General features: G+C 41.1%; 1 protein-coding gene across 1 annotated transcript; it reads left to right on the top strand.

The window, feature by feature from the left end:
* Positions 1–8,352: 8,352 nt before the first annotated feature.
* Positions 8,353–24,016, top strand: tymp (thymidine phosphorylase). The gene is made up of 10 exons (XM_033615235.2): positions 8,353–8,490; positions 9,452–9,575; positions 9,660–9,862; positions 10,073–10,171; positions 13,651–13,780; positions 14,050–14,168; positions 15,666–15,828; positions 20,591–20,818; positions 23,448–23,588; positions 23,715–24,016. Exons 2-10 carry the CDS (start codon positions 9,458–9,460, stop codon positions 23,855–23,857), a joined length of 1,344 nt encoding a protein of 447 aa, XP_033471126.1. The 5' UTR covers positions 8,353–8,490; positions 9,452–9,457; the 3' UTR covers positions 23,858–24,016.
* The last annotated feature ends 4 nt before the right edge of the window (positions 24,017–24,020 follow it).

Here is a 24,020-nt window from a genome sequence, read left to right as displayed (position 1 = left end):
ATTCCATCTTTTTTTTGTTGTTGCTTTTAGCAGTCAAAGTTTAAACTATGTCACAAGCCATAACTCAGTTTCCTTGGTGAAGGTCTGACTAATACCTGGAACAATCCCTGCCGCCCTGTAAGGTTCTTATGCAATGGAAACATTATTCACTGCTCCAGTATACAGGACGAACCTTAGATACGACCGAGCAACAGGAGATATCCTCGTCCGCCCAGCTCATTGAACCATTTGGCTCAGCTGTTAGCCAGGAAGCTAACGTTATGCTAACAAGAGTCGAAGTCAGTGACAAACAGTGACTATAATTTAACAGCATGCTGAACAGCGGACAGGATGTGAGGTCATTGTTTCAGTTCAGAGGGGCGGTGTCGTACCTGCAGGGTGTTACAGTCTCCATCCTGTGGTATCGAAACAATTGTAATCAGATTACAGATACTGATACTTTATGTAAGCAGTGCATTAATTTAGAACAGTGAACAGTTTCACCTGAACCACTTGGTAGGTGTCCATTACCAGTTTTAACGGCCACCCTGCAGCCAATCAGAATCAAATGTCACTTTATTTATTTACCACCACTGCTGTATGTTGACAGAACTGAAATTATTACATGTTACTAAAGTCATATTTTATGATTTCACGTAACACACGACTGACTTTAGTTTCAGAGGCACGGTTTCTTCTTTGTGTTCAAATCCCTGCTGCTTCATTTACAGTCAGACCCTGACCTCTGGTGGCTGACTGCTGGTACTGCAGTCAGAGAACCAGGACACAGTAATGCAAAAATAAAGTTATCCTAAATGTTTGTTTTGTGATATTCAAATCAATAAATCAACTCTGCTCCTCAAAGAGAAGGAAGTTAACTGTACTGATGTTTAAAACAATGCTACAAAGCAAGGCAAGGCAATTTTATTTATATAGCACCATTCATACACAAGGCAATTCAATGTGCTTTACAAGAGAAATACATTAAAAACAATAGATCATTAAAAACAAGAGCTAAAAGCAAGACAACAAATAGTTAAAAACAGCAGACATATATAAAAACAATAGCTACAGATTATCCTAACAATAAGTTACATATCTAGTTCACTGGTAAGCTGCAGTAAATAGTAATGTTTTAAGCTCTGATTTAAATGAGTTGACAGTTTCAGCCAACCTCAGATATTCTGGAAGTTTGTTCCACAGGCAGGGAGCATAGAAACTAAAGGCTGCTTCACCTTGTTTGGTTTTGATCCTGGGAACACTGAGTAAACCTGTTCCAGATGATCTGAGGGGTCTGGATGCTTCATAACGTACAAGTACAGTGGTGTGAAAAAGTGTTTGCCCCCTTCCTGATTTCTTACTCTTTTTTGCATGTTTTCCGCACTTAAATGTTTCAGATCATCAAACAAATTTAAACATTAGTCAAAAATAACACAAGTAAACACAAAATGCAGTTTTTAAATGAAGGGTTTTATTAATGAGGAAGAAAAAAATCCAAAGCTACATGGCCCTGTGTGAAAAAGTGTTTGCCCCCCAGCACCTGTTAAAACATAACTGTGGTTGATCACACCTGAGTTCAATTTCTGTAGCCACACCCAGGCCTGATTACTGCACACCTGTTCCCAATCTAGAAATCACTTAAATAGGACCTACCTGACAAAGTGAAGTAGACCAAAAGATCCTCAACAGCTACAGACATCATGCCGAGATCCAAAGAAATTCAGGAACAAATGAGAAAAAAAGTAATTGAAATCTATCAGTCTGGAAAAGGTTCTAAAGCCATTTCTAAAGCTTTGGGACTCCAGCGAACCACAGTGAAAGCCATTATCCACAAATGGCGAAAACACAAAACAGTGGTGAACTTTCCCAGGAGTGGCCGGCCGACCAAAATCACCCCAAGAGCGCAGTGACAACTCATCCAAGAGGTGACAAAAGACCCCACAACAACATCTAAAGAACTGCAGGCATCACTTGCCTCAGTTAAGGTCAGTGTTCATGACTCTGCCATAAGAAAGAGACTGGGCAATAATGGCCTGCATGGCAGAGTTCCAAGACGAAAACCACTGCTAAGCAAAAAGAACATTAAGGCTCGTCTCATTTTTGCCAGAAAACATCTTGATGATCCACAAGACTTTTGGGAAAATATTCTGTGGACTGACGAGACAAAAGTTGAACTTTTTGGAAGGTCTGTGTCCCATTACATCTGGCGTAAAAGTAACACCACATTTCAGAAACAGAACATCATACCAACAGTAAAATCTGGTGGTGGCAGTGTGATGGTCTGGGGCTGTTTTGCTGCTTCAGGACCTGGAAGACTTGCTGTGATAAATGGAAGCATGAATTCTGCTGTCTACCAAAAAATGTCCGGCCATCTGTTCGTGACCTCAAGCTGAAGCGAACTTGGGTTCTACAGCAGGACAATGATCCAAAACACACCAGCAAGTCCACCTCTGAATGGCTGAAGAAAAACAAAATGAAGACTTTGGAGTGGCCTAGTCAAAGACCTGACCTGAATCCTATTGAGATGCTGTGGTATGACCTTAAAAAGGCGGTTCATGCTCGAACCCTCCCAATGTGGCTGAATTACAACAATTCCGCAAAGATGAGTGGGCCAAAATTCCTCCACAGCGTTGTAAAAGACTCATTGCAAGTTATCGCAAACGCTTGATTGCAGTAGTTGCTGCTAAGGGTGGCCCAACCAGTTATTAGGTTTAGGGGGCAAACACTTTTTCACACAGGGCCATGTAGCTTTGGATTTTTTTCTTCCTCATTAATAAAACCCTTCATTTAAAAACTGCATTTTGTGTTTACTTGTGTTATCTTTGACTAATGTTTAAATTTGTTTGATGATCTGAAACATTTAAGTGTGGAAAACATGCAAAAAAGTAAAATCAGGAAGGGGGCAAACACTTTTTCACACCACTGTATATCAGATGTATTTAGGCCTGAGACCATTTAGTGCTTTATAGACAAGTAACAAGATTTTAAAGTCTATCCTTTGACACACAGGAAGCCAGTGCAGTGACTTAAGCACTGGTGTGATGTGCTCCACTCTCTTGGTGTTGGTGAGGACTCTGGCAGCAGCGTTCTGGACGAGCTGCAGTTGTCTGATTGAGTTTTTACTCAGGCCTGTGAAGACACCGTTACAATAGTCCAGCCTGCTGAAAATGAAAGCATGAACAAGTTTCTCTGTATCTTGTTTAGACAGAATTTTTTTTATTCTTGCTATGTTTTTAAGGTGGTAGTAGGCTGATTTAGTAATTGTCTTAATGTGACAATTGAAATTTAGGTCTGAGTCCAGAACTACACCAAGATTTCTGGCTTGATTTGTAGGTTTTAGTGTCATGGCGTCAAGGTGAGCACTGACTATTGATCTTTGTTCTTTGGAGCCAAAAACAACTATCTCAGTTTTGTCTGTGTTTAGTTGTAGAAAATGTCCTGCATTAAGAATATCTCATTTTATGTTAAAGTATCAGCATCAAAATATAAACTGACATGTAGAGGAATACGCCTCCAGAGCTTTAAACATTTAATTAATTTTTATTCAGCATTTTCTTTTCAACATCAGTGTCTCTCACATTTACTGTCAGCCTCGTGCACCACTACCTTCATCTGTTGGGAGCTGCTCTGTATGAATTTGTGTTTGTACGGTCTTGTATTCCAGTGCTGGAAAACAAATAAGAAATTAAGGAATGCACTTTTTACTGGCCTCCCAAAAAATGCTGAGAAACCTGAGCTCATTCAAAACTCTGCAGCTCAGCTATGAACCAGAACAACGAGGAGAGAGCACGTCAGGCCAGTCTGAGCTGCTCTGCACTGACTTCCTGTTACATTTACAGCTGATGTTAAGCTTCTCCTCCTTGTATACAAAGCCCTACATGGGCTGGGACCGAGCTACGTCGCTAACTCCCTTGTTAACTATTTGCCTCCAAGAACACTGCGATCATCTGCTGCTGGTTTATTGGAGGTTCCCAGAAACAGCCAGAAGGAGATCAGGGATGCAGCCTTTGTCACTGATGCTCCAAAGCTATGGAACACACTACCTGTAGATGTCAGAGAAGCTGCTCGCTAAATATTTTTAACAGAAGGCTAAAAGCGTATCTGTTCACTTCAGACTTTAACTAACTCTGCCATCCTGATACAGATCTGAAAGTCTTTCGTTTTACGCGTCACGCTGCTGCAGCTCTTTTAAAATCTTACTTTATTTTATGATTTATAGTTTTACAACTTTATGATTTTATGAATCAGTTCATCCATGTTTTAAACTGTTTTAAATGCTCTTTCATATTGAGCTGCCTGCCTGTTTTATGTTAATTCTGTCTGTTTTCACATGAAGCACTCAGAGCTTATACTGCCCTCACTGTAAAGAGTAACATCAGGTAAAGATACAGGAGCCTCCTCATCAGTTCAGTGCACAGTGGCTGCACAAAGTACTCGGACCCCGTCACTTTTTGCACTTTACTGTTCATCAATCTGCACTCAACACACTCATCTACACTCCTGTGACTTCCTGTCAACATTAAGAGCTGTCGCCAGGTTTGTGACCCTTGACCTCGTCTAGACGCTTAAGTTTAAAGACGAGTTAATGAGTGATGAGTTTGACCTTGGCAGCTCAGAGACAGTATCGCCCTCTCAGGGCTCAGACGAAGTGACCACACAATCCCGAAACACTGAAGAGGAGAAGAGGACGTTTACTGATTCAACTAGAAACTGTGACTTCCTCTTGGTGCATCCTGTCAGACCAGATGCCAATTTAAAAAAAGCACTGCTCCATAATCTCAGCGAAGTATTTAAGAAGTGAACTCCAGAGAGAAACTGTTTAAAGTTAACAGTCTGATATGTGAAGCTACAGACAGTTAGCGTAGCTTAGCATTAAAGGCTGGAGACAGGTGGAAACAGCCAGCCAAAGGTAACAAATCCACCTGCCAGAACATATAAAGTTCACTGATTAACATGTTCAATGTGTTTAATCTGTACAAAAACCAAAGTGTTGAAATGCAGGACAATGATGTGACGGATCCACTGGTTGCCTGGCAACCTCACAGTGGCAAGATGACAACAGGAAATCACTGCGTCCGACCGATGAAGAGCACTGGACATCAGAAACAATCAGAGATGAATCATAAAACAAGTTGTGACTCGCTGGTGTTCAGGCAGTTCAGGTTCAACATGCAGGAACATTTTAGAGTTTAGTGGCAGCTTTTATCATCCTCCATACTTATCATCATCCTGACAACAGTTTTGTTTCTGAGCACATGGAATTGAGGGTCACTGGTCGGGTTCAAGGTTCAGCTTCAGTGTCATTATACAACACAGGGTTGCACAATGAGGAGCAGCCGCAGCCCCCTGAGCACTGGTCACACATCATTTACTACACAAACAAATATTTTAAATATTTAAACCACAATAAAACAACAACATAAAATCAGCACTATAAAAGTAAAAGTATTCAGCAGCGTGCAAACATTTGGGCACCCCTGTCAAAATATTGTTTACTGTGCACAGCTACGCAGGTAAAAGATGACCTGATTTCCAAAAGGCAAAAAGTTAAAGACACATTTCTTCAATATATTTTAAGCAAGATTCCATTCATTCCATCTTTTTCAGTTTCAAAATAAAAAAAGGGCCTGAAGCAAAAGTTTGGGCATCCTACGCAATCACTACTCAGTAACAACGATAATAATAATGATCAGCGGTGCAGCCGTTATTTCAGAGGTGAGGGGGGCAGATGGTTCTGGAGTGGGATGATTTTTTTTTTAATGATTTATTAAAATTTTCTCTCTCATTCAGCAGCACTTCTCCTCAGCGACTAAGGAACCAAACAAATAATCACAAACACCTGATGACCAGGAAAAGAGGTGATCCTCCGCAGCGGGTAACACAACTTCACTTCTTTAATTAATCATCAACTAGTCCATAGCCATTGGTAGCTTTGTCACCTTCTACCTATGCCAGTCCTCAATGCCTATGTGCAGTTTCACATAGATTGACCACGTCAGTGAGTAGAAAAACGTGGGACAGACAGAATGACTGACTGACAGAATGACACACTGACAGTTTCCGTGATTATGTACAGCATACCATACCATGACTTAGTCATACCAAACATTAGAAAACAACACCAACATTGGTCCACAGGGGGAGCCACAGCGATCGGTCGCATTTTAGCCATTTTGAAGCATTTTTCTGTTGTTATAGCGCCACCCAGTTGCCAATTAGAGTTAAATTTCTCCAGTCACCTTGAGGCGTCCTGTTCTACATATCTACCAAGTTTAGTAAAAATCCATATGGCGGTTAGGCCTAGATAAGAAATGAGCTCTCTAGCGCCCCCATTTTGTTTGATGGGGTCAATAATGGAGGGGTCCCCTCAGATTATGTGTGGTCATATGCCTACAAAGTTGCGTGGTGATGGGTGAAACCCTTGAGATGTTATACACCTTTATGTGATGAGCCACGCCCTCCACAATATTCATTGCCTTATAGAAGCTCAGTTTTAGTAAGTTTTCCAACTTTTGCCAAGAGGGAACTTTAGATATTGGTCCCTAGATTATGTTCACCCAGTTTCATGCAGATCGCTCAAACTTATGACTTAATAAAACAAAAAGTGACATCACATCATAGTAAAACATCCGTCCAATCAGCATTTAGTTTTTGAGAAGTGTACTGTGTACATTTGTACAAGTTTTTTTTTAATCACCAGTAGTTTAACTTGTAGTTAGGTAATATTCCAGTAATATAACAGTACTTCTACTTGAGTACAGATTTCCAGTATTCTCTCCACCACAGCTTAATATCCCTCCTCACCTGTGAAGCCTTGTGACTATCGGTGCTGCTGCTCCGTCATGATCCCTGAACGCTGCCTCGTCCCTCTATCTGTTGCAATAAGAAATATGTACAAAGAAATATTAAGAGTAAATTAAAAACAGTAATTCTGACATAGCTGTGGGGATTCACTTGTCTTATCCTATAAATATTTCTTTAAGCACTTAATATCCTTCCTCACCTGTACCCTAAATTTCTTGGATGAGAGGTGAAACGTCTTCAAGAAGCTCAAGCAAGTCCAGCTGCCTACGAGTTAAAAAGCATGTTCCATCTTTAACCTCGTCCCTTTCAGAGATCAATTTTTCTACTACTCACTGAACTGTTTACAGTAAAGAACATTTTGACCAAGGTGCCCAAAATCTTTCATGCCCATTGGACATTTGTGCCAAATTTGAAGAAATTCCCTCAAGCTGTTCTTGCGTCCATGAGAACGAGATGGAAACAAAGTCACAGTGACCTTGACCTTTGACCATCAAAACTAAGCAGTTCATGGTTGAGTCCAAGTGGACGTTTGTGCCAAATTTGAAGAAATTTCCTTGAGGCGTTCTTGAGATACCATGTTCACAAGCATGGGACAGACAACATGTCTCACTCCAACTTCGACCCACATGTCCACGTTTGGTCATGGACTTTCCACGTCCACATATGACGTCCAAGGTACCCTGGGTGTGTTGGTTGTTGACGTTCTGGGACGCCGTGTCAACTTCAGCCTGTTACATGCATTGTCTGTTTTCAAAATACACTTCTGTTTTCACAGGAAATTTAACATAATGTGCAATCTATTTCAAAATAAAAGCACTACATGGGTACAACATCACAAATTGATGTTTTTTTTTTTCCTTCAACAACAAAAACACACGGTTGGGCTAAGAAACAAAGAACAGGGTTTGACTTTAGAATCTTACAGGATGCTAACACCGCTCTCTAAAGGCCGGTATACACTGTGTGATTTTGGGCTGTCCCAGACGAAAAATGGCCATCGTGGGAGAAACGTGGCGATATCTTTGGTCGTGGCTCTAAAACGGTGGTCTTACATCGCACTGTGAGACAGGTTCAAGGACAGCCGTTGTCAACGTCTTGCGACCAAAGATAACCTGAGATAAAATTCTGACAGTATCAGAAATTTAGGATGACTATCTCACAGTGTGACAGCTGCTACGACCGCACAGTTTATAGAGGGCATAAGGTGAAAGTCAGTGTTTGTTGGACCCATCAACCACCGAGTCAGACTTTCGCCATCTTAACTTTGGTCCTTGTCCTGCCGCATTTCCCCCTGAAGCCGCCGGGCACTGTTAAACTATAGCAGCAACTGACAAGTATCATGCTGACATTAAAGGATGCCTTTTTCCGTCAGTGTCTGATACAGGGAGTCACTGCCCAAGCGCCGGATTACGATGACTTCGGAGTGAAACCGGACTTGGACGGACAACCCAAAAAGATATTGCCTCCGTATGCCATGGCTATCACAAACTGTGAGAGAGATGAACTTCAACTCGAGAGAAAATGGATTTTTATGGGGAGGAGCCTGTCGACACTGAGTAAACCAGAGTTGGATCCTGATTGGCTGTTGCCTTCTTCCACCTCCTCTTCCCTGCTCTCATACTGGCTGGTGTACGCCCTGCAACAGCTTTATGAGGAGCTGAAGGGTCGACGCACCACATTCTGCACCGAGAGGAAACACCACAACAGGTAGGACACTCTGAGTGTGTGTGTGTGTGTGTGTGTGTTTACTGAAGGTCTGGGGACAAACATCAGCTCACACAGACACAAACATCCAAAACCTTCAACCATTAAATCTTAACGGTGGTGCTGGAGGAAGTGTTCAAAGTTAAAGTGCTGCACCCAAAACTTATGTCCAGCAAAATTTACTGAAAGTGAAAGTAATAAAGTGTTCCCTGCTGTCATTCTAATGTACAGTTTTAGCCCACTAACTATCCCACTATTGGCAATGGCACTACTGTACTTTCAATAAAGCAATCGTACTATCAAATTCACAGTTTTTCCAGTTTACATTTAGTTTTTCTCTCTCTCTCTCTCGCACACCCAAAAGAATTTGAATTCTGGCATCCTGCTTGCAACCCGCTTAATCCAAACTCCACCCAGTTTCCTCTCTGAGTCAGACTTTGGTCTTGTGTTAAAGTGAAAATAAAATCAATATCCTGTCTGAAATGACCTCAGACTGTTGAATCTGTCCAAACAAAAGACAAACTTTTTAAAAAACTACAAAGACAACAGAAGAAGAAAGACGTTAAAGATTTGGAGGAAGAAAAACAACCTAAACTGATATTTTAACTCAGTTTGACTCATAATCAAATTATTAAAATCAGATAAAGAAACTAAAATATAATTTATTGTTATGTTACTTTATTTTATTTTTTTTCACATTTCAAATATTGTTGTTTCTTATCATCAGTTTTATTCAAAAAGGTGAAAAAAATGCTCAAAAATATTAAATGTTATATTTCTGTCTCTCTTGTGTTTCTGTTCTTGTTAACATGATGTTTTAAATCGTACGTCAGCTGTTGGTCAAACTGCAGTTTTTCACTTAAATAAAGTTTTGGCTGTTTCCGGTCTAGCGGGCGGATACTCTGGATCTGACAGATGCTCGTAAATTCATTGACCGGTTTCAATTTTTATTTTTGTTTCCCAGGTCAACATGTTGTCCATCCCAGATCTGATCAAGAAGAAGAGAGACGGAGGAGAGTTCACTGACGAAGACATCGTAACCTTCATCCGCAGTGTTACAAACAAAACTATACAGGATTGTCAGACAGGTACGAACTGTTGAACTCAAACACTAACACACCGTCCTGAGGTCATTTCATCACCTGCGTCTCCCCTCTTCTTCCTCTGTGAAGGCGCCATGCTGATGGCGATCTGGCAGAAGGGAATGACCGACAAGGAGATCGAGACCCTGACCAGAGAGATGATGCTGTCAGGGGAAGTGATGTCATGGCCGAAGGAGTGGGCGGGGCTGATGGTTGACAAACACTCAACAGGAGGAGTGGGGGATAAAGTCAGTCTGGTGTTAGCGCCTGCGCTAGCTGCCTGCGGCTGTAAGGTACAACTGCCCACACACACATCACACCTGTATGTGATCTGCTCAGAGACAGACGGACATGTTGTACCCACAGACTGTATGGTGACCAAATATGGTCAGTTTGGCTCCACGGACCAATGAGTGATGTCATGGTAGGCACGTCCACTTCTCTGGACAGGGTATGGTCGTATGTCTATGATGTCATAATAACCTGAGGTGTGTGTTTGTCAGGTGCCGATGATCAGTGGGCGGGGCTTGGCTCACACAGGAGGAACTCTGGATAAACTGGAATCAATTCCAGGATTCAACATCCGCCAGTCATCAGCTCAGGTGCAACTAACTATAAAACATGTACAACTCTGTGACGACGTTAGAAAAAATATTTAGCCAAGACAGCAGTGTGGACGTTAGACTGATATATCAATCTGTTCATCCTCTGACTTTTTATTTGTGGCCATCATCTGGTCTAAATTTGTCCAATATGACCACAAAAGAACTGAGATGGTGATAATGGTAAAGCCAAACGTCAGCATGTTGGCACTGAGCTCAGAGCACCATGAAGTCTCAGGACTGTCTTATTGTGAAATCAGCTCAGTACAGCTGCAGAATGAATACTCAGATCTTTAGTTGTTCAGCCACTACCCTGACTAAGTACATGTTTTGTATGATGAGTACTGCAGGGCTCCTCAGTTCAGCTCAGGTCACTTGCTGCCTTCAAATGGGACCTGGCTATCACATGGGAAGACGTGACCATTATTAACGAGAGCAGCGCTGCGAGGCAACAGCAACATAGTAGTTACAAACCATCCACCAACACATGAACTTCTATGGTGTTCGCCATTTCTGTCAGCAAATGTCGAGCCCAGTGATGCAGAAGCAGTGCCGATCACCCGGGTAATTTCATACCACAGAACTCAAACTGAGCAACTTTCATAGTAATGAACTGGGCCGCACCTTCAACGCTGTATCCAGGTCTCTCAATACATCCATGGTTCATATGGACTTTTCTCCCGAACACATGAGAGACATCCACCTGCAGAGCTGGAGAGCTGCTGTTTTAGATGTGCGCATGCACGAGTTACAGAGCCTCAGTTTTATGATGTACAGACGGAGATTGCTAAATGTATATTTAAGATCCTTGTTGTAAAAATACTGTTAGCCTTGTGTTGAAAACTGCTTGCTTGAAGTGGAAGTATTAAACTTTTCCACGAGCTAGCACACTTGCTCACTAGCTAACGCTGTCTGCCTGTCAACATAAAGGTGCGCACACACCAAACCGACATCAAAGAACTAGCGGTGACGAAAGCCAACTGTTGCGTCGTCTACGTCGCCTCACGTCGCCCTGTGTCAGTTGCATTTGAACACACTACACGGACTACATCCGACGGCCAAGTAGCACGTACGTTCTGCACCTGCGTGAGAGAGAGCGGAGTGAGAGAGTGGTACATCCTGTCAGCCGAGGGGTTTCCTATCTGTGCAGCCGAGCACCGCAGCACCTCCACGGACTATTACATCCAGACGGTCCCGGTGTTTCCTCCGCAGGCTCCACTTCACTCAGCTGCCCGATAAACCCGCTGCTTCTTCCCACTTTAACCTGAATAACAAACCAGGGCTCGGTGCTCCGGTTGGATCCAAACGGAGAGCCGGGGCTAGCTCAGAGACTAGCGGAGGCTAACTGGCTGTGCTTCCCTCCGGTCATGCTGCGGCTAATGCTCCGCTAGCCGCTCCCAGCCAGCTCCGGTTTGTTATTCAGGTTAAAGTGTGAAGAAGCAGTGGGTCTGTGGGGCAGCTGAGTGAAGTGGAGCCTGAGGAGGAAGCACCGGTTAGCCCCGGTTTCACTACAGGCAGATTCACTCGCTACAGGGGCGAGGAAATAAAACCTGAACAGCCAATCAGAGTGATCTCTCTCACCAACAAGCTCCGCCGACGATTCAACATGCTCAATCGGCCGAAAAGCCGCCAACGCCTAAGGGCCGATGGTGCGGGACAAACCGCAAAAACTAGGGCGACAGACGTTCACCGATGGCCCGACTTTGGTCGACGGCCGACCGTCGGCTTGGTGTGTCAGGACCTTAAGACAGAAAATGCCAGCTTTCATCACAGTCCATTTTAGGAGGACCACTGAAGGAAACATGTCCTTTTTTAAAATTATCAAACAATGGATCATAGATGTTTGTTTCTGGCTGCAGCGTTAGCTCGCTGAAAAGTTTTCTATTTCCACTGTAGACGTTGCCATCTAATACTTTGACTTGGATTAGTCCACTGTCCACTAGTCCCTGTCCACCCGTCCGGAGGACAGGGACACGAAACCCCCAGGGAAAAATCTGACAAGGCCCTAAGCAGCCTCCAGCAAACCCAGCAGACACAGGCTGTGCACTGCTCTGCTGATAGAAGAACCAGAGGGAGGGCGGGACATCGGCAGGACGTCGGCGGGGTCTGTTGCTGTTCATCCAGCTTCCACAGACCCCTGGACATGGAGCTGTGGACTGTCATTTGTACCCCCGGGGGTTTCATGGCCCTATTTCCCGGACAGGCAGACTTGTTCCTCCAGACCATCCAACCTAGCACTGACACTCAAAGTATCAAGAGACGGCAACGTTTTTTAATCAACATTTTGAAGTGGCAATAGACGACTTTTCAGCTAACTCAGCTAGTGTGCTAACTACACTAGCTAATACTGTCAGCCAGAAACAAACAATGATTTGATTTATTGTTCGTTAATTGTCAGATAATTTAAACAAAGAACATGTTTTCTTGCAATGGTCCTTCTTAAATGAGGAGTGGTTGAAGTTACTCCATTATGACTGGGAAGTTGATTTGCAGACGCTAGCTAGTGTTAGCATAGCTAGCTAGTTGAAATGTTGACTACTCCCACTACTAAATAAAAACTAATAAGTGTTTGACTGGTTAGGGATTGTGAGCCTCTGATTGGCCACTTTAAAAAATGACTGACAGATACCCCACCCTCTGAAACTTGTGCATGCACACATTTAAAACGACGGAACACTACAAACATGACCTCATCTGAAGGCGGCAGCTGTCGGACGAAGAACAAAGTGCTAAATTGTGCAGAGAAAGAAGAGCTGCAGATGAATCAGAGCTGCATGATGGTCTATAAACTGTCTGTAAATAGTAAAAAATGGCCATCACAAACTCCTGGAATCAAAGGTGACGTCTGACCATCAGGCCAAAGATATTTATTTTATATAATCACAGAATCACGTGATTCAATTACTTAATTCTAACAGCAGCGTTTATTTGACCTCCACGTGGTTTGGTTCCTAAAATGTTTGGTTTATTCACGACAGTGGAGATAACGGCAGTGACAGAGGAACTGAGACATAATCACTCATGTTAACCAGCATGTTTGAATGTTCGTCTCATGACAGCAGGACTTTGGCTCCACATGTGTTGATTTATGACAGACGTTTACTGATCAACAGAAAGCAAACAACAAATACTCCGTGACATTAACCCGTCCAGCTATGAGCCTCGTGAAGTCTCACAGTAGCTTAAAATATGTATGTATGTATCTACTGCACATTGTTTTAGAATAATTGGGACTATTTGATGTGAATAGTTACAAAAAAGAGTAATAGGTACCACACTGTGAAAACACTCCACTGCAATAAAAGTCCTGCAAATAAAAAACCTGACTGAAGTAAAATATGTTTCAACAAAATGTGCTTTAAATAAAAGTCAGTATGTTTCCTGGTCTATGTGATGTTTGTGGGTTATAAGTGCTGAGGTGTGATACTTTAACTGTACATCTGTATTATACATAAACTAACAGTAGTTTCACTGTGCAGATCCTGAAGATCCTGGAATCAGTGGGCTGTTGCATTGTGGGTCAGACGGAGATGTTGGTTCCTGCAGATCGGGTCCTGTACGCCCTGCGGGACGCCACCAGCACCGTGGACAGCCTACCACTAATTACTGGTAATAAACCAGTTTAACTGACATTATATAAACCAGGGCTGCTCGATCATGGCAGAAATTATGATTGTGATTATTTTGGCCAATATTGAAATCACAATCACTGGAAATCAATTTTTTTTGTAGTTTTCATAATTGTTTGAAGCCAAAATCATAACTGAAAATAAACTTTGATAATCGCCCAGACCTAATATCCACTTGTATAAACTACTGAATCAGCTGTGTTGTCAGCTGACATACTGACATATTAAAATGTGAGTTTGTTGTTTGAGGCTCCATCATCTCAAAGAAAGGAGCCGAGAGTCTGAAAGCTCTGGTGCTGGATGTGAAGTTTGGACAAGCTGCTCTGTATAAAGACCTGGCCAGTGCTAAAGAACTCGCACAGTTAATGGTAAGTACATTATGAGTATTAATCATACTAAGATTTACTAACCTCTTGCACTCCACCCCCATTTTGTAGCAATAATGCCTAAAATGACATACCCAAATTAAAATGTCTGTAGCTTCTGAACCACTCTGACTACATGCATGCATGAGGTCTTGCCAGAAAGAAAACTCCCTGAAGTTTCTTGTGAAAGTGTCAGAAACACTCTAGGTGATACAGAGACAGAGTAATGGGCCTCTGAAGTCAGTAAAAAGTTGAAGATTTTGCCTAAAATAAAATAAAAAATGTGTTTAAGGATGAATAACTGTCTGTGGCTTCATCTGAGCAGGTAAATGACACTGTGGGGCTGTAGGCACACTATCAATGAACACTTGTTTCAAATTTGAAGAAGACTGCTCAAAGTATGACCATTCTACAGTGTTTTTACCATGAAAAGATCCAGGCGGAGCTCCAAATGACAAGTCAGTCACTCGGCTTCAAAACAGTACTATCAGTGATCAAACAACACTCAGCCAGCTTCAAACATTGTACCTTATTGAAATCAGGTGTGATTATGATAGCTGATGTTGTTTATGACACAGAAACACCATAAAATATCACCAAATAAAGCCATATGAAACGTGAAAGTTATGATCCCACTTTCTAGACGGTGTATCTCAGCCAAAAATAGTGGTAGGAGTGAGACTCTTACCTTTTATAAACCAGCTAAGTCCCCGCTAACAGCTCCACATAAGATCACGACTAATCCTTTAACTTTTCTCATTGAAAAACGGCATGACATGACTTGTCACCTTGTTATTTAATGCCATGTTTCAACATGAAGGAACCACAAAAAGACTTAATACAATTTAAAGAGACTGAGCCGAAGGAAGCAACTCCAGTGATGAATAATAAAAACAAGGTTTGTTCCTGTTAACAGGCTCCATGGTTCAGATATGAAGCCACAGAATATCGAGCCAGTCACCATCATATCGTCATACATGACTAAATAAAATAAAAAATAAAATAAAGCTCGTTTCGTTTCTAAATAACTGGTAGATATCTTCTGTTTCACTCTGAGGAGACCAAAAGAAAATCTTTAACATGTATATGTACTGCTAATGAAGATGATGATATTGTACCACAGTAGCCAGAACTATAACTATATTATTACTTTCATTAATGTTGTTGTCTCTCTCTCTCTCTCTCTGTCTCATTGTGTCATATGGATTACTGTTAATTTATTATGCTGATCTGTTCTGTACGACATCTATTGCACGTCTGTCCGTCCTGGAAGAGGGATCCCTCCTCAGTTGCTCTTCCTGAGGTTTCTACCGTTTTTTTTCCCCGTTAAAGGGTTTTTTTTGGGGAGTTTTTCCTGATCAGCTGTGAGGGTCATAAGGACAGAGGGATGTCGTATGCTGTAAAGCCCTGTGAGGCAAATTGTGATTTGTGATATTGGGCTTTATAAATAAAATTGATTGATTGATTGATGATGGTGATGACGGTGTGGTGTTATTTCAGGTGAGCGCAGGAAACGGTCTGGGCATACAGACGGCGGCGGCCCTCTCCTGTATGGACGGTACGATTGGTCGATGTGTGGGAAACAGTGTGGAGGTGATCGAGTCTCTGGAGACACTTAAGGGGAGAGGACCTGACGACCTGATGGAGCTCGTCACTGCTCTGGGTAACGACTTTAATTTGTTCCCTGAAGTCACGACTTAGATTTTAGAGCTACAGGAGCATTTTGTTAGTGTTCACACGCAGGAACACGAGATGTTTAAAGTTTCAGAAAGCATCAAATAACAACCTGATACATCTCCAGCTGTGAGGGCAGTGTGGGCGTTTGGATTAGATGCAAAAAAAAAACCCTGGATGCTACAGCAAAGTCTTGTTTGGTAGGTTGCTGTGGCAACACACAGACACGGCACACCATGTGAGGGTCAAAAAACTACAGGTAGATTCTGATTTAAAACAAAACTAGAATTACCGCCCTGTGGTTGTATGACTCCGCCCACCAGTCCACCCTGTGGTTGTATGACTCCGCCCACCACTCCACCCTGTGGTTGTATGACTCCGCCCACCAGTCCACCCTGTGGTTGTATGACTCCGCCCACCACTCCACCCTGTGGTTGTATGACTCCGCCCACCAGTCCACCCTGTGGTTGTATGACTCCGCCCACCACTCCACCCTGTGGTTGTATGACTCCGCCCACCACTCCACCCTGTGGTTATATGACTCCGCCCACCAGTCCACCCTGTGGTTGTATGACTCCGCCCACCACTCCACCCTGTGGTTGTATGACTCCGCCCACCAGTCCAGTGTCTCTGACAGTCTCCATCCATGTCAGTGAAAACATGGATGCTTCACACACAGAAGATCTATACAATCAGCACAGTTTCAAGATTAGAGTCACCAATTCAGTATCTGACCAAATGTCTCCCCTTCTGTTCCTGAGATATGACGTTAAAACATGATGATGTCACAGTCAAGCTGACCTTTGACCTTTTGACCTTCATTATTTTATCCTGTTAGACATTTGTGTGGAGTTTTGGTTAGTGTCTGAATTCTTGAGTTATGGCTGAAAACATGTTTCGTGAGGTCACACTGACCTTTGACCTTCGACCATAAAATTTCTAACCAGTTCATTCTTAAAACGAAGTGGACGTTTGTGCCAAATTTGAGAATCTTCCCTTAACGCCTTCTTCAGATACTGCGTTCCCAACAATGAGATAGATGCATGGTCAAAGTAACCTTTGATCACAGTAATCAGTTCATTATTGAGTCCGAGCGGATGTTTGAGGAAATCCCCTCCAGGCGTTCTTGAGATATTGTGTTCACAAGAACAGGATGAGAACCCAAAACCCCTGACGCCTCCAGCCACGGCTATGCCCGGCACAGAAGCATAAAATAAATAAATATAACATCCATCCTACCATCTTGTCCTGGAGTCCAAGGTGATGTCTTCATATGTCGTGTTTTGTTTCATCAACAGTCTGAAACACAAAGAGATCCAAGTTTAATTAAACATCAGACAAAAAAAGGAAGAAAATCATCACAACTGAGAAACTGGAATCAGTTCAACCTCAAGATTATTTTCTTAATTGGTTGTTTTGGGGTGTAAATGTCAGAAAAATGTCCCAGAAGGCCAGGGTGAGGTCCAACATGTCTTCTTTGGTCAAACTGACCCAATCCCCCAAACACAGGGTTGGAAGTTAACATATTTGTCCACCTGCCTCTGTGGCTGGATCCCAAAATCTACCAGCCTCACAATACATCACCATTATTTATCTTGGCTGCTGAGTGAAGCTGATCTGGCAGCTACCTGCATATTTTTCCAGGACTTGGCTGTTGGTTGGTGATAATTTCAACCCTGTCAAAGATATTCTGTTTCCTGTGATACGAGACAACGAGGAGCAAAAATTCACACATTTAATGATTTGGCATCAGTTTGTCACTGATTTAAATATCTAACTAACTGATCATCAAATCAGTCACAGATTAATTTACTGTCCACTAATGTAAACAATGTGAATTTGTTTACTGAGCTCTATACTGTGAACTGACTTTCATATTTCAATCTAAACACCTGTTTGGTTTCTATGAGTTCTTCAGAGATTTGAGATCAGGCTGCATATCATATTATAAAACACTAGTCCATACCCATTGTGTACAGCATACCATACCATGACTTAGTCATACCAAACATTAGAAAACAACACCAACATTGGTCCACAGGGGGAGCCACAGCGATCGGTCGCATTTTAGCCATTTTGAAGCATTTTGCTGTTGTTATAGCGCCACCCAGTTGCCAATTAGAGTTAAATTTCTCCAGTCACCTTGAGGCGTCCTGTTCTACATATCTACCAAGTTTAGTAAAAATCCATATGGCGGTTAGGCCTAGATAAGAAATGAGCTCTCTAGCGCCCCCATTTTGTTTGATGGGGTCAATAATGGAGGGGTCCCCTCAGATTATGTGTGGTCATATGCCTACAAAGTTGCATGGTGATGGGTGAAACCCTTGAGATGTTATACACCTTTATGTGATGAGCCACGCCCTCCGCAATATTCATTGCCTTATAGAAGCTCAGTTTTAGTAAGTTTTCCAACTTTTGCCAAGAGGGAACTTTAGATATTGGTCCCTAGATTATGTTCACCCAGTTTCATGCAGATCGCTCAAACTTCCTAGGAAGAGATCCATTTGAAGTGTTTTTCAAAAAATTCAAAATGGCGGAAAATCTATATAAGCGGAAGTTATGGGTTCTTGAGGCAAATGTGTTCCTCATGAGGAGAGGCATCTCTGTGCAAAGTTTCATGTCTCTACCACATACGGGGCATGAGATATGCCCATTCAAAGTTTGACATTTCAATGGGTTGCTATAGCGCCCCCCTTTGGCCAATTGATGTAATATTGCTTCATTGGCATCCTCCCATGACCCTCTACCACTGTGCCAAATTTCACACGGATTGACCAAGTCAGTGAGGAGAAAAACGTGGAACACACACACACACACTCAGGCAGAACATAACAATTATTTTCATTACTGGTTAATCTGACAACTGTTTGATTGTTAATTATTCTTTTAACGTGTACAATGTCAGAAAATACATTAAAATGTCATAATCTCCTGAAGTCCAAGCTGACTTATTTGTCTTGTCTGACAATGAGTCAAAACGTCAAAAAAGACAGCACATCCTGTCTTATCTGGCAATTATGCTTCAAAACAATTAAAATGATTAACTGATAATTAAAAGCAGATACTTTTGTAATCGGCTCATCGTCTAATTAGAGCTGCAATAATTAGTCAATTAGTTGAATGACAGGAAATTATTCTGTAACTATTTTCATAACCAATTAATAATTCAGCCAAAGTTATTTTAAAAGATGTCAAAACATCCAACACTGCAGCTCCTGTCATGTGTACATGTTCTATCATTTTATTTTTCAAATGATTAAAAATGTACCTACTTATGTAATTACTTAAATAATAAGCAGATTAATCACTAAAGGAAACAATGGTTAATTGAAACCATAAAATAGTTGTCGATTCAGGTGTAGGTGTTCGATATAGCAGCTAGCACTAAAAGCTAAAGTTAGCATAAACGTTTAACATTAATCTTTGTATTTAATTCCGGTACAAACCAACGGACAGCAACAGTAAAAGGACAAAACTCAATGACAGTGACTGTTATTGATTAATGTTGGTAAACAACACCGTGTGATAATTTAACTGTTGTTTGTTTTGTCTAATAGCTACATAGCGAGTTGGCTAGCTTAGGAAGCTAACGTTAGCTAACCCCATCAGTAGCCTACCTGTCTGGAGCCTGAAGCTAACTCCGCTGCACCAGACTCCATTCACATTTCACACAATTTAACACAAGTGTGTCAGGGAACACCGTGAGGAGTTCATGAAACCTGGGAAAGTGGACAACTTCCAGCGCAAACGGAGCCGGTGGCTAGTTCAAAGGACCTGGGAATTTTTTTCTGGGGCTAACAGCCTCAGTTCATATTCACACATCATGACAACAACCTGAGCAGTTAAATTATGAACCAAACAATCCAGGTTTTTACATCAACATTTAATTACCATTGTGACTTTTAATTCAACCCCTTAAACTTTATTCAAGAGAACGATATTCTGGGGAGGTTGATAAGAATACATAAACATACTGTACAACAAAAACATAAATTTAAATACATTGAAATACTGTACAAAAATCCTTACAAGTAAATGGTAAATACACAAATGATAATAAGCAGCGCCAACCTATAAATGCAGCAAAGCCATATGAATTATATTTGTAATAAATTAAAAAATATTTATAAAAAAAAAAATAAGTATAGGCCCTCCATTAACAATAAGGAAGAATAATTATATCCATGTAAACACTGGCATCAAACATTTAAGGTTTATTTCTGTGAAATTCGGTCGTGGGACTCTGATGCTGGCCAAAAAAAGAACAAAAATAAATAAACAAAAAAGAAATAAAATGAAATAAAATAAAATTAGATTAAAAATTAAAATAAATTTAATGAAATCAAATTAACAAATAAATAAAGGACTGATGCTGGCCAAAAAAAATAGAATACAATGAAATAAAATAAATGAAAAATAAATACATAAATAAATAAATAAATAAATAAGGACTCTGATGCTGGTCAAAAAAAGAACAAAAATAAATAAACAAAAAATAAATAAAATGAAATAAAATAAAATTAGATTAAAAATTAAAATAAATTTAATTAAATGAAATTAACAAATAAATAAAGGACTCTGATCTTGGCTAGGAATGGACCAAAAACATCTCATTTCTTTGTTGTAGCTTAACTGGAAAAATGTAGTCGGAGAAAAACTATTTGTTAATGAAAGCTGACTTATAAAAATACTATTGTTTTGTTTAAATGTACCAGAAAAATAACCTGTGTTATTTGTTGTTGTGTGTGTAGGCGGCCTGTTGCTGAAGATGACCGGTTTGGCCTCTGACCTCCCAGAGGGCAAACGGCAGATTTCTGAGGCTGTGATTGGTGGAGCTGCTCTGTCTAAGTTCCAGGCCATGATGGAGGCTCAGGGCGTGGCCAGTGAGACAGCTCGGTCACTGTGCTCCACCCACACTGATTACTACAGTGTCCTGAGGAAGTCGAAGCATCAGATTGAACTGAAGACACCCACAGAGGGTAAACAAACAAACAAAAACAACATGAATACACAAACCCACCCGCACAGATATTTGTATGTTGCAGAGGAGCTTTTATTTTGAAAGGTTTCGTCATTATTAGTGAAGTAACTTTAACCTCTGAGGCCATTTATTACATTTCTATAATATTTCATGTTAACACATTTATATTTATTGCTAAAGCTGCAGCAACATCAAAGTAAATATATGACATGTTTATTTATGTGTGCAGTATATTTATTTACCTATTTTACTTATATTTATTTATTTATTTATTTATATTTGCACACTTATCTGTTAAGTTATTTACACTTATAATTTAGTATTTATTAACAAACATATATATATTTACTCATACATCTATGTGTTTAGTAACTGATATTTTTACCCATGCACTTACAGTACAGGCCAAAAGTTTGGACACACCTTCTCATTCAATGCGTTTTCTTTATTTTCATGACTATTTACATTGTAGATTCTCACTGAAGGCATCAAAACTATGAATGAACACATGTGGAGTTATGTACTTAACAAAAAAAGGTGAAATAACTGAAAACATGTTTTATATTCTAGTTTCTTCAAAATAGCCACCCTTTGCTCTGATTACTGCTTTGCACACTCTTGGCATTCTCTCCATGAGCTTCAAGAGGTAGTCACCTGAAATGGTTTTCCAACAGTCTTGAAGGAGTTCCCAGAGGTGTTTAGCACTTGTTGGCCCCTTTGCCTTCACTCTGCGGTCCAGCTCACCCCAAACCATCTCGATTGGGTTCAGGTCCGGTGACTGTGGAGGCCAGGTCATCTGCCGCAGCACTCCATCACTCTCCTTCTTGGTCAAATAGCCCTTACACAGCCTGGAGGTGTGTTTGGGGTCATTGTCCTGTTGAAAAATAAATGATCGTCCAACTAAACGCAAACCGGATGGGATGGCATGTCGCTGCAGGATGCTGTGGTAGCCATGCTGGTTCAGTGTGCCTTCAATTTTGAATAAATCCCCAACAGTGTCACCAGCAAAACACCCCCACACCATCACACCTCCTCCTCCATGCTTCACAGTGGGAACCAGGCATGTGGAATCCATCCGTTCACCTTTTCTGCGTCTCACAAAGACACGGCGGTTGGAACCAAAGATCTCAAATTTGGACTCATCAGACCAAAGCACAGATTTCCACTGGTCTAATGTCCATTCCTTGTGTTTCTTGGCCCAAACAAATCTCTTCTGCTTGTTGCCTCTCCTTAGCAGTGGTTTCCTAGCAGCTATTTGACCATGAAGGCCTGATTGGCGCAGTCTCCTCTTAACAGTTGTTCTAGAGATGGGTCTGCTGCTAGAACTCTGTGTGGCATTCATCTGGTCTCTGATCTGAGCTGCTGTTAACTTGCCATTTCTGAGGCTGGTGACTCGGATGAACTTATCCTCAGAAGCAGAGGTGACTCTTGGTCTTCCTTTCCTGGGTCGGTCCTCATGTGTGCCAGTTTCGTTGTAGCGCTTGATGGTTTTTGCGACTCCACTTGGGGACACATTTAAAGTTTTTGCAGTTTTCCGGACTGACTGACCTTCATTTCTTAAAGTAATGATGGCCACTGGTTTTTCTTTAGTTAGCTGATTGGTTCTTGCCATAATATGAATTTTAACAGTTGTCCAATAGGGCTGTCGGCTGTGTATTAACCTGACTTCTGCACAACACAACTGATGGTCCCAACCCCATTGATAAAGCAAGAAATTCCACTAATTAACCCTGATAAGGCACACCTGTGAAGTGGAAACCATTTCAGGTGACTACCTCTTGAAGCTCATGGAGAGAATGCCAAGAGTGTGCAAAGCAGTAATCAGAGCAAAGGGTGGCTATTTTGAAGAAACTAGAATATAAAACATGTTTTCAGTTATTTCACCTTTTTTTGTTAAGTACATAACTCCACATGTGTTCATTCATAGTTTTGATGCCTTCAGTGAGAATCTACAATGTAAATAGTCATGAAAATAAAGAAAACGCATTGAATGAGAAGGTGTGTCCAAACTTTTGGCCTGTACTGTATATATTTATGTACTTATATCTTTACACACATATTTTCTTTTAGTTTAAACATATTTTTTTCTAATGTACTTATATATTGATTTACTTGCTTTTTCACTTACTTGCGTACTTACATATGTTCTTACTTACATTTTTATTTACTTATGCACTGATATTATTTACATATTTATATATTTACTAAAATACTTTTACTTTAGAACTTATATATTTAATTACTCACATTTTTACTTATTTTACAAACATATATTTTTACTAATGTATTTATTCACTTATTAGCATTATTACTTACTCATGTCTTTACTAATGTTTTATTTTCATACTTACACATTTGTTTTTGTAACTTGTGCACTTATATATTTAATAACATATAAATAATCTATATTTACTTACCGACAATGGTATTGGAAAAATCAATGCAAAGAATTATAAAAGTTACAACCATAAGTTATAAAACTTCATCTGGATGTATTTAATCATTTTCCTGTAAGAACATGTGACATTAATAAACCCTAAAAAACGGATTACTCAGATCGTTAACATTGATCAGATTTAATGTGACACAGCACACCTGAACACATCTCTCTGTGTGATGTCATGCAGGTGTCGTGGTCGATGTCGACGGTATGACGTTGGCTCAGGTGCTTCATAAGTTGGGGGCGGGCCGATCAAACGCCGGAGAACCTATCAATCACAGCGTGGGGGTGGAGCTACTGGTGTCACTGGAGCAGAAGGTCGAGAAAGGTGAGAGGCAGATGATGATGGTGATGATGATGATGATGATGATGATGGTGATGATGATGATGATGGTGATGATGATGGTGATGATGATGATGATGATGGTGATGTTTGATCTGTGTGTATTTCCAGGCGTCCCCTGGCTGCGGCTCCATTATGAGGATCCGTCCCCGACCCCAGACCAGATGAGTCGCCTGCAGAGCGCTCTGACTCTGGGAGCTCAGGGACACAAAGTCAAACAGAGCTTAGTCAGAGAAATACTGCTGCCTCAGTAATTCATGTTTACACCATCATCACGTGACTGACCATTTAAGAAGCCCCGCCCTCCTCTGTTACTGTGGCTAACCCGTCAGTTCTGATTATCAATCTGTTTGTTGTGTATAACATGAGCAGAACATATAAAAATGAATGAATAAATAAATGAAGGAGTCAGAGTTG

The sequence above is a fragment of the Epinephelus lanceolatus genome, chromosome 23, assembly GCF_041903045.1.
Source record: "Epinephelus lanceolatus isolate andai-2023 chromosome 23, ASM4190304v1, whole genome shotgun sequence".
NCBI classification, from domain to species: Eukaryota; Metazoa; Chordata; class Actinopteri; order Perciformes; family Serranidae; genus Epinephelus; species Epinephelus lanceolatus.
The sequence above is the reverse complement of the archived record's forward strand: the minus strand, read 5'-3'. Positions and strand labels throughout refer to the sequence as shown.

Excerpts from the sequence above, each read along its gene's own strand:
- tymp (XM_033615235.2), top strand. The coding sequence starts at position 9,458 with ATGTTGTCCATCCCAGATCTGATCAAGAAGAAGAGAGACGGAGGAGAG. Across the intron at positions 9,576-9,659 it reads TATACAGGATTGTCAGACAG|GCGCCATGCTGATGGCGATC; the intron begins GTACGAACTGTT and ends TCCTCTGTGAAG. Across the intron at positions 9,863-10,072 it reads TAGCTGCCTGCGGCTGTAAG|GTGCCGATGATCAGTGGGCG; the intron begins GTACAACTGCCC and ends TGTGTTTGTCAG.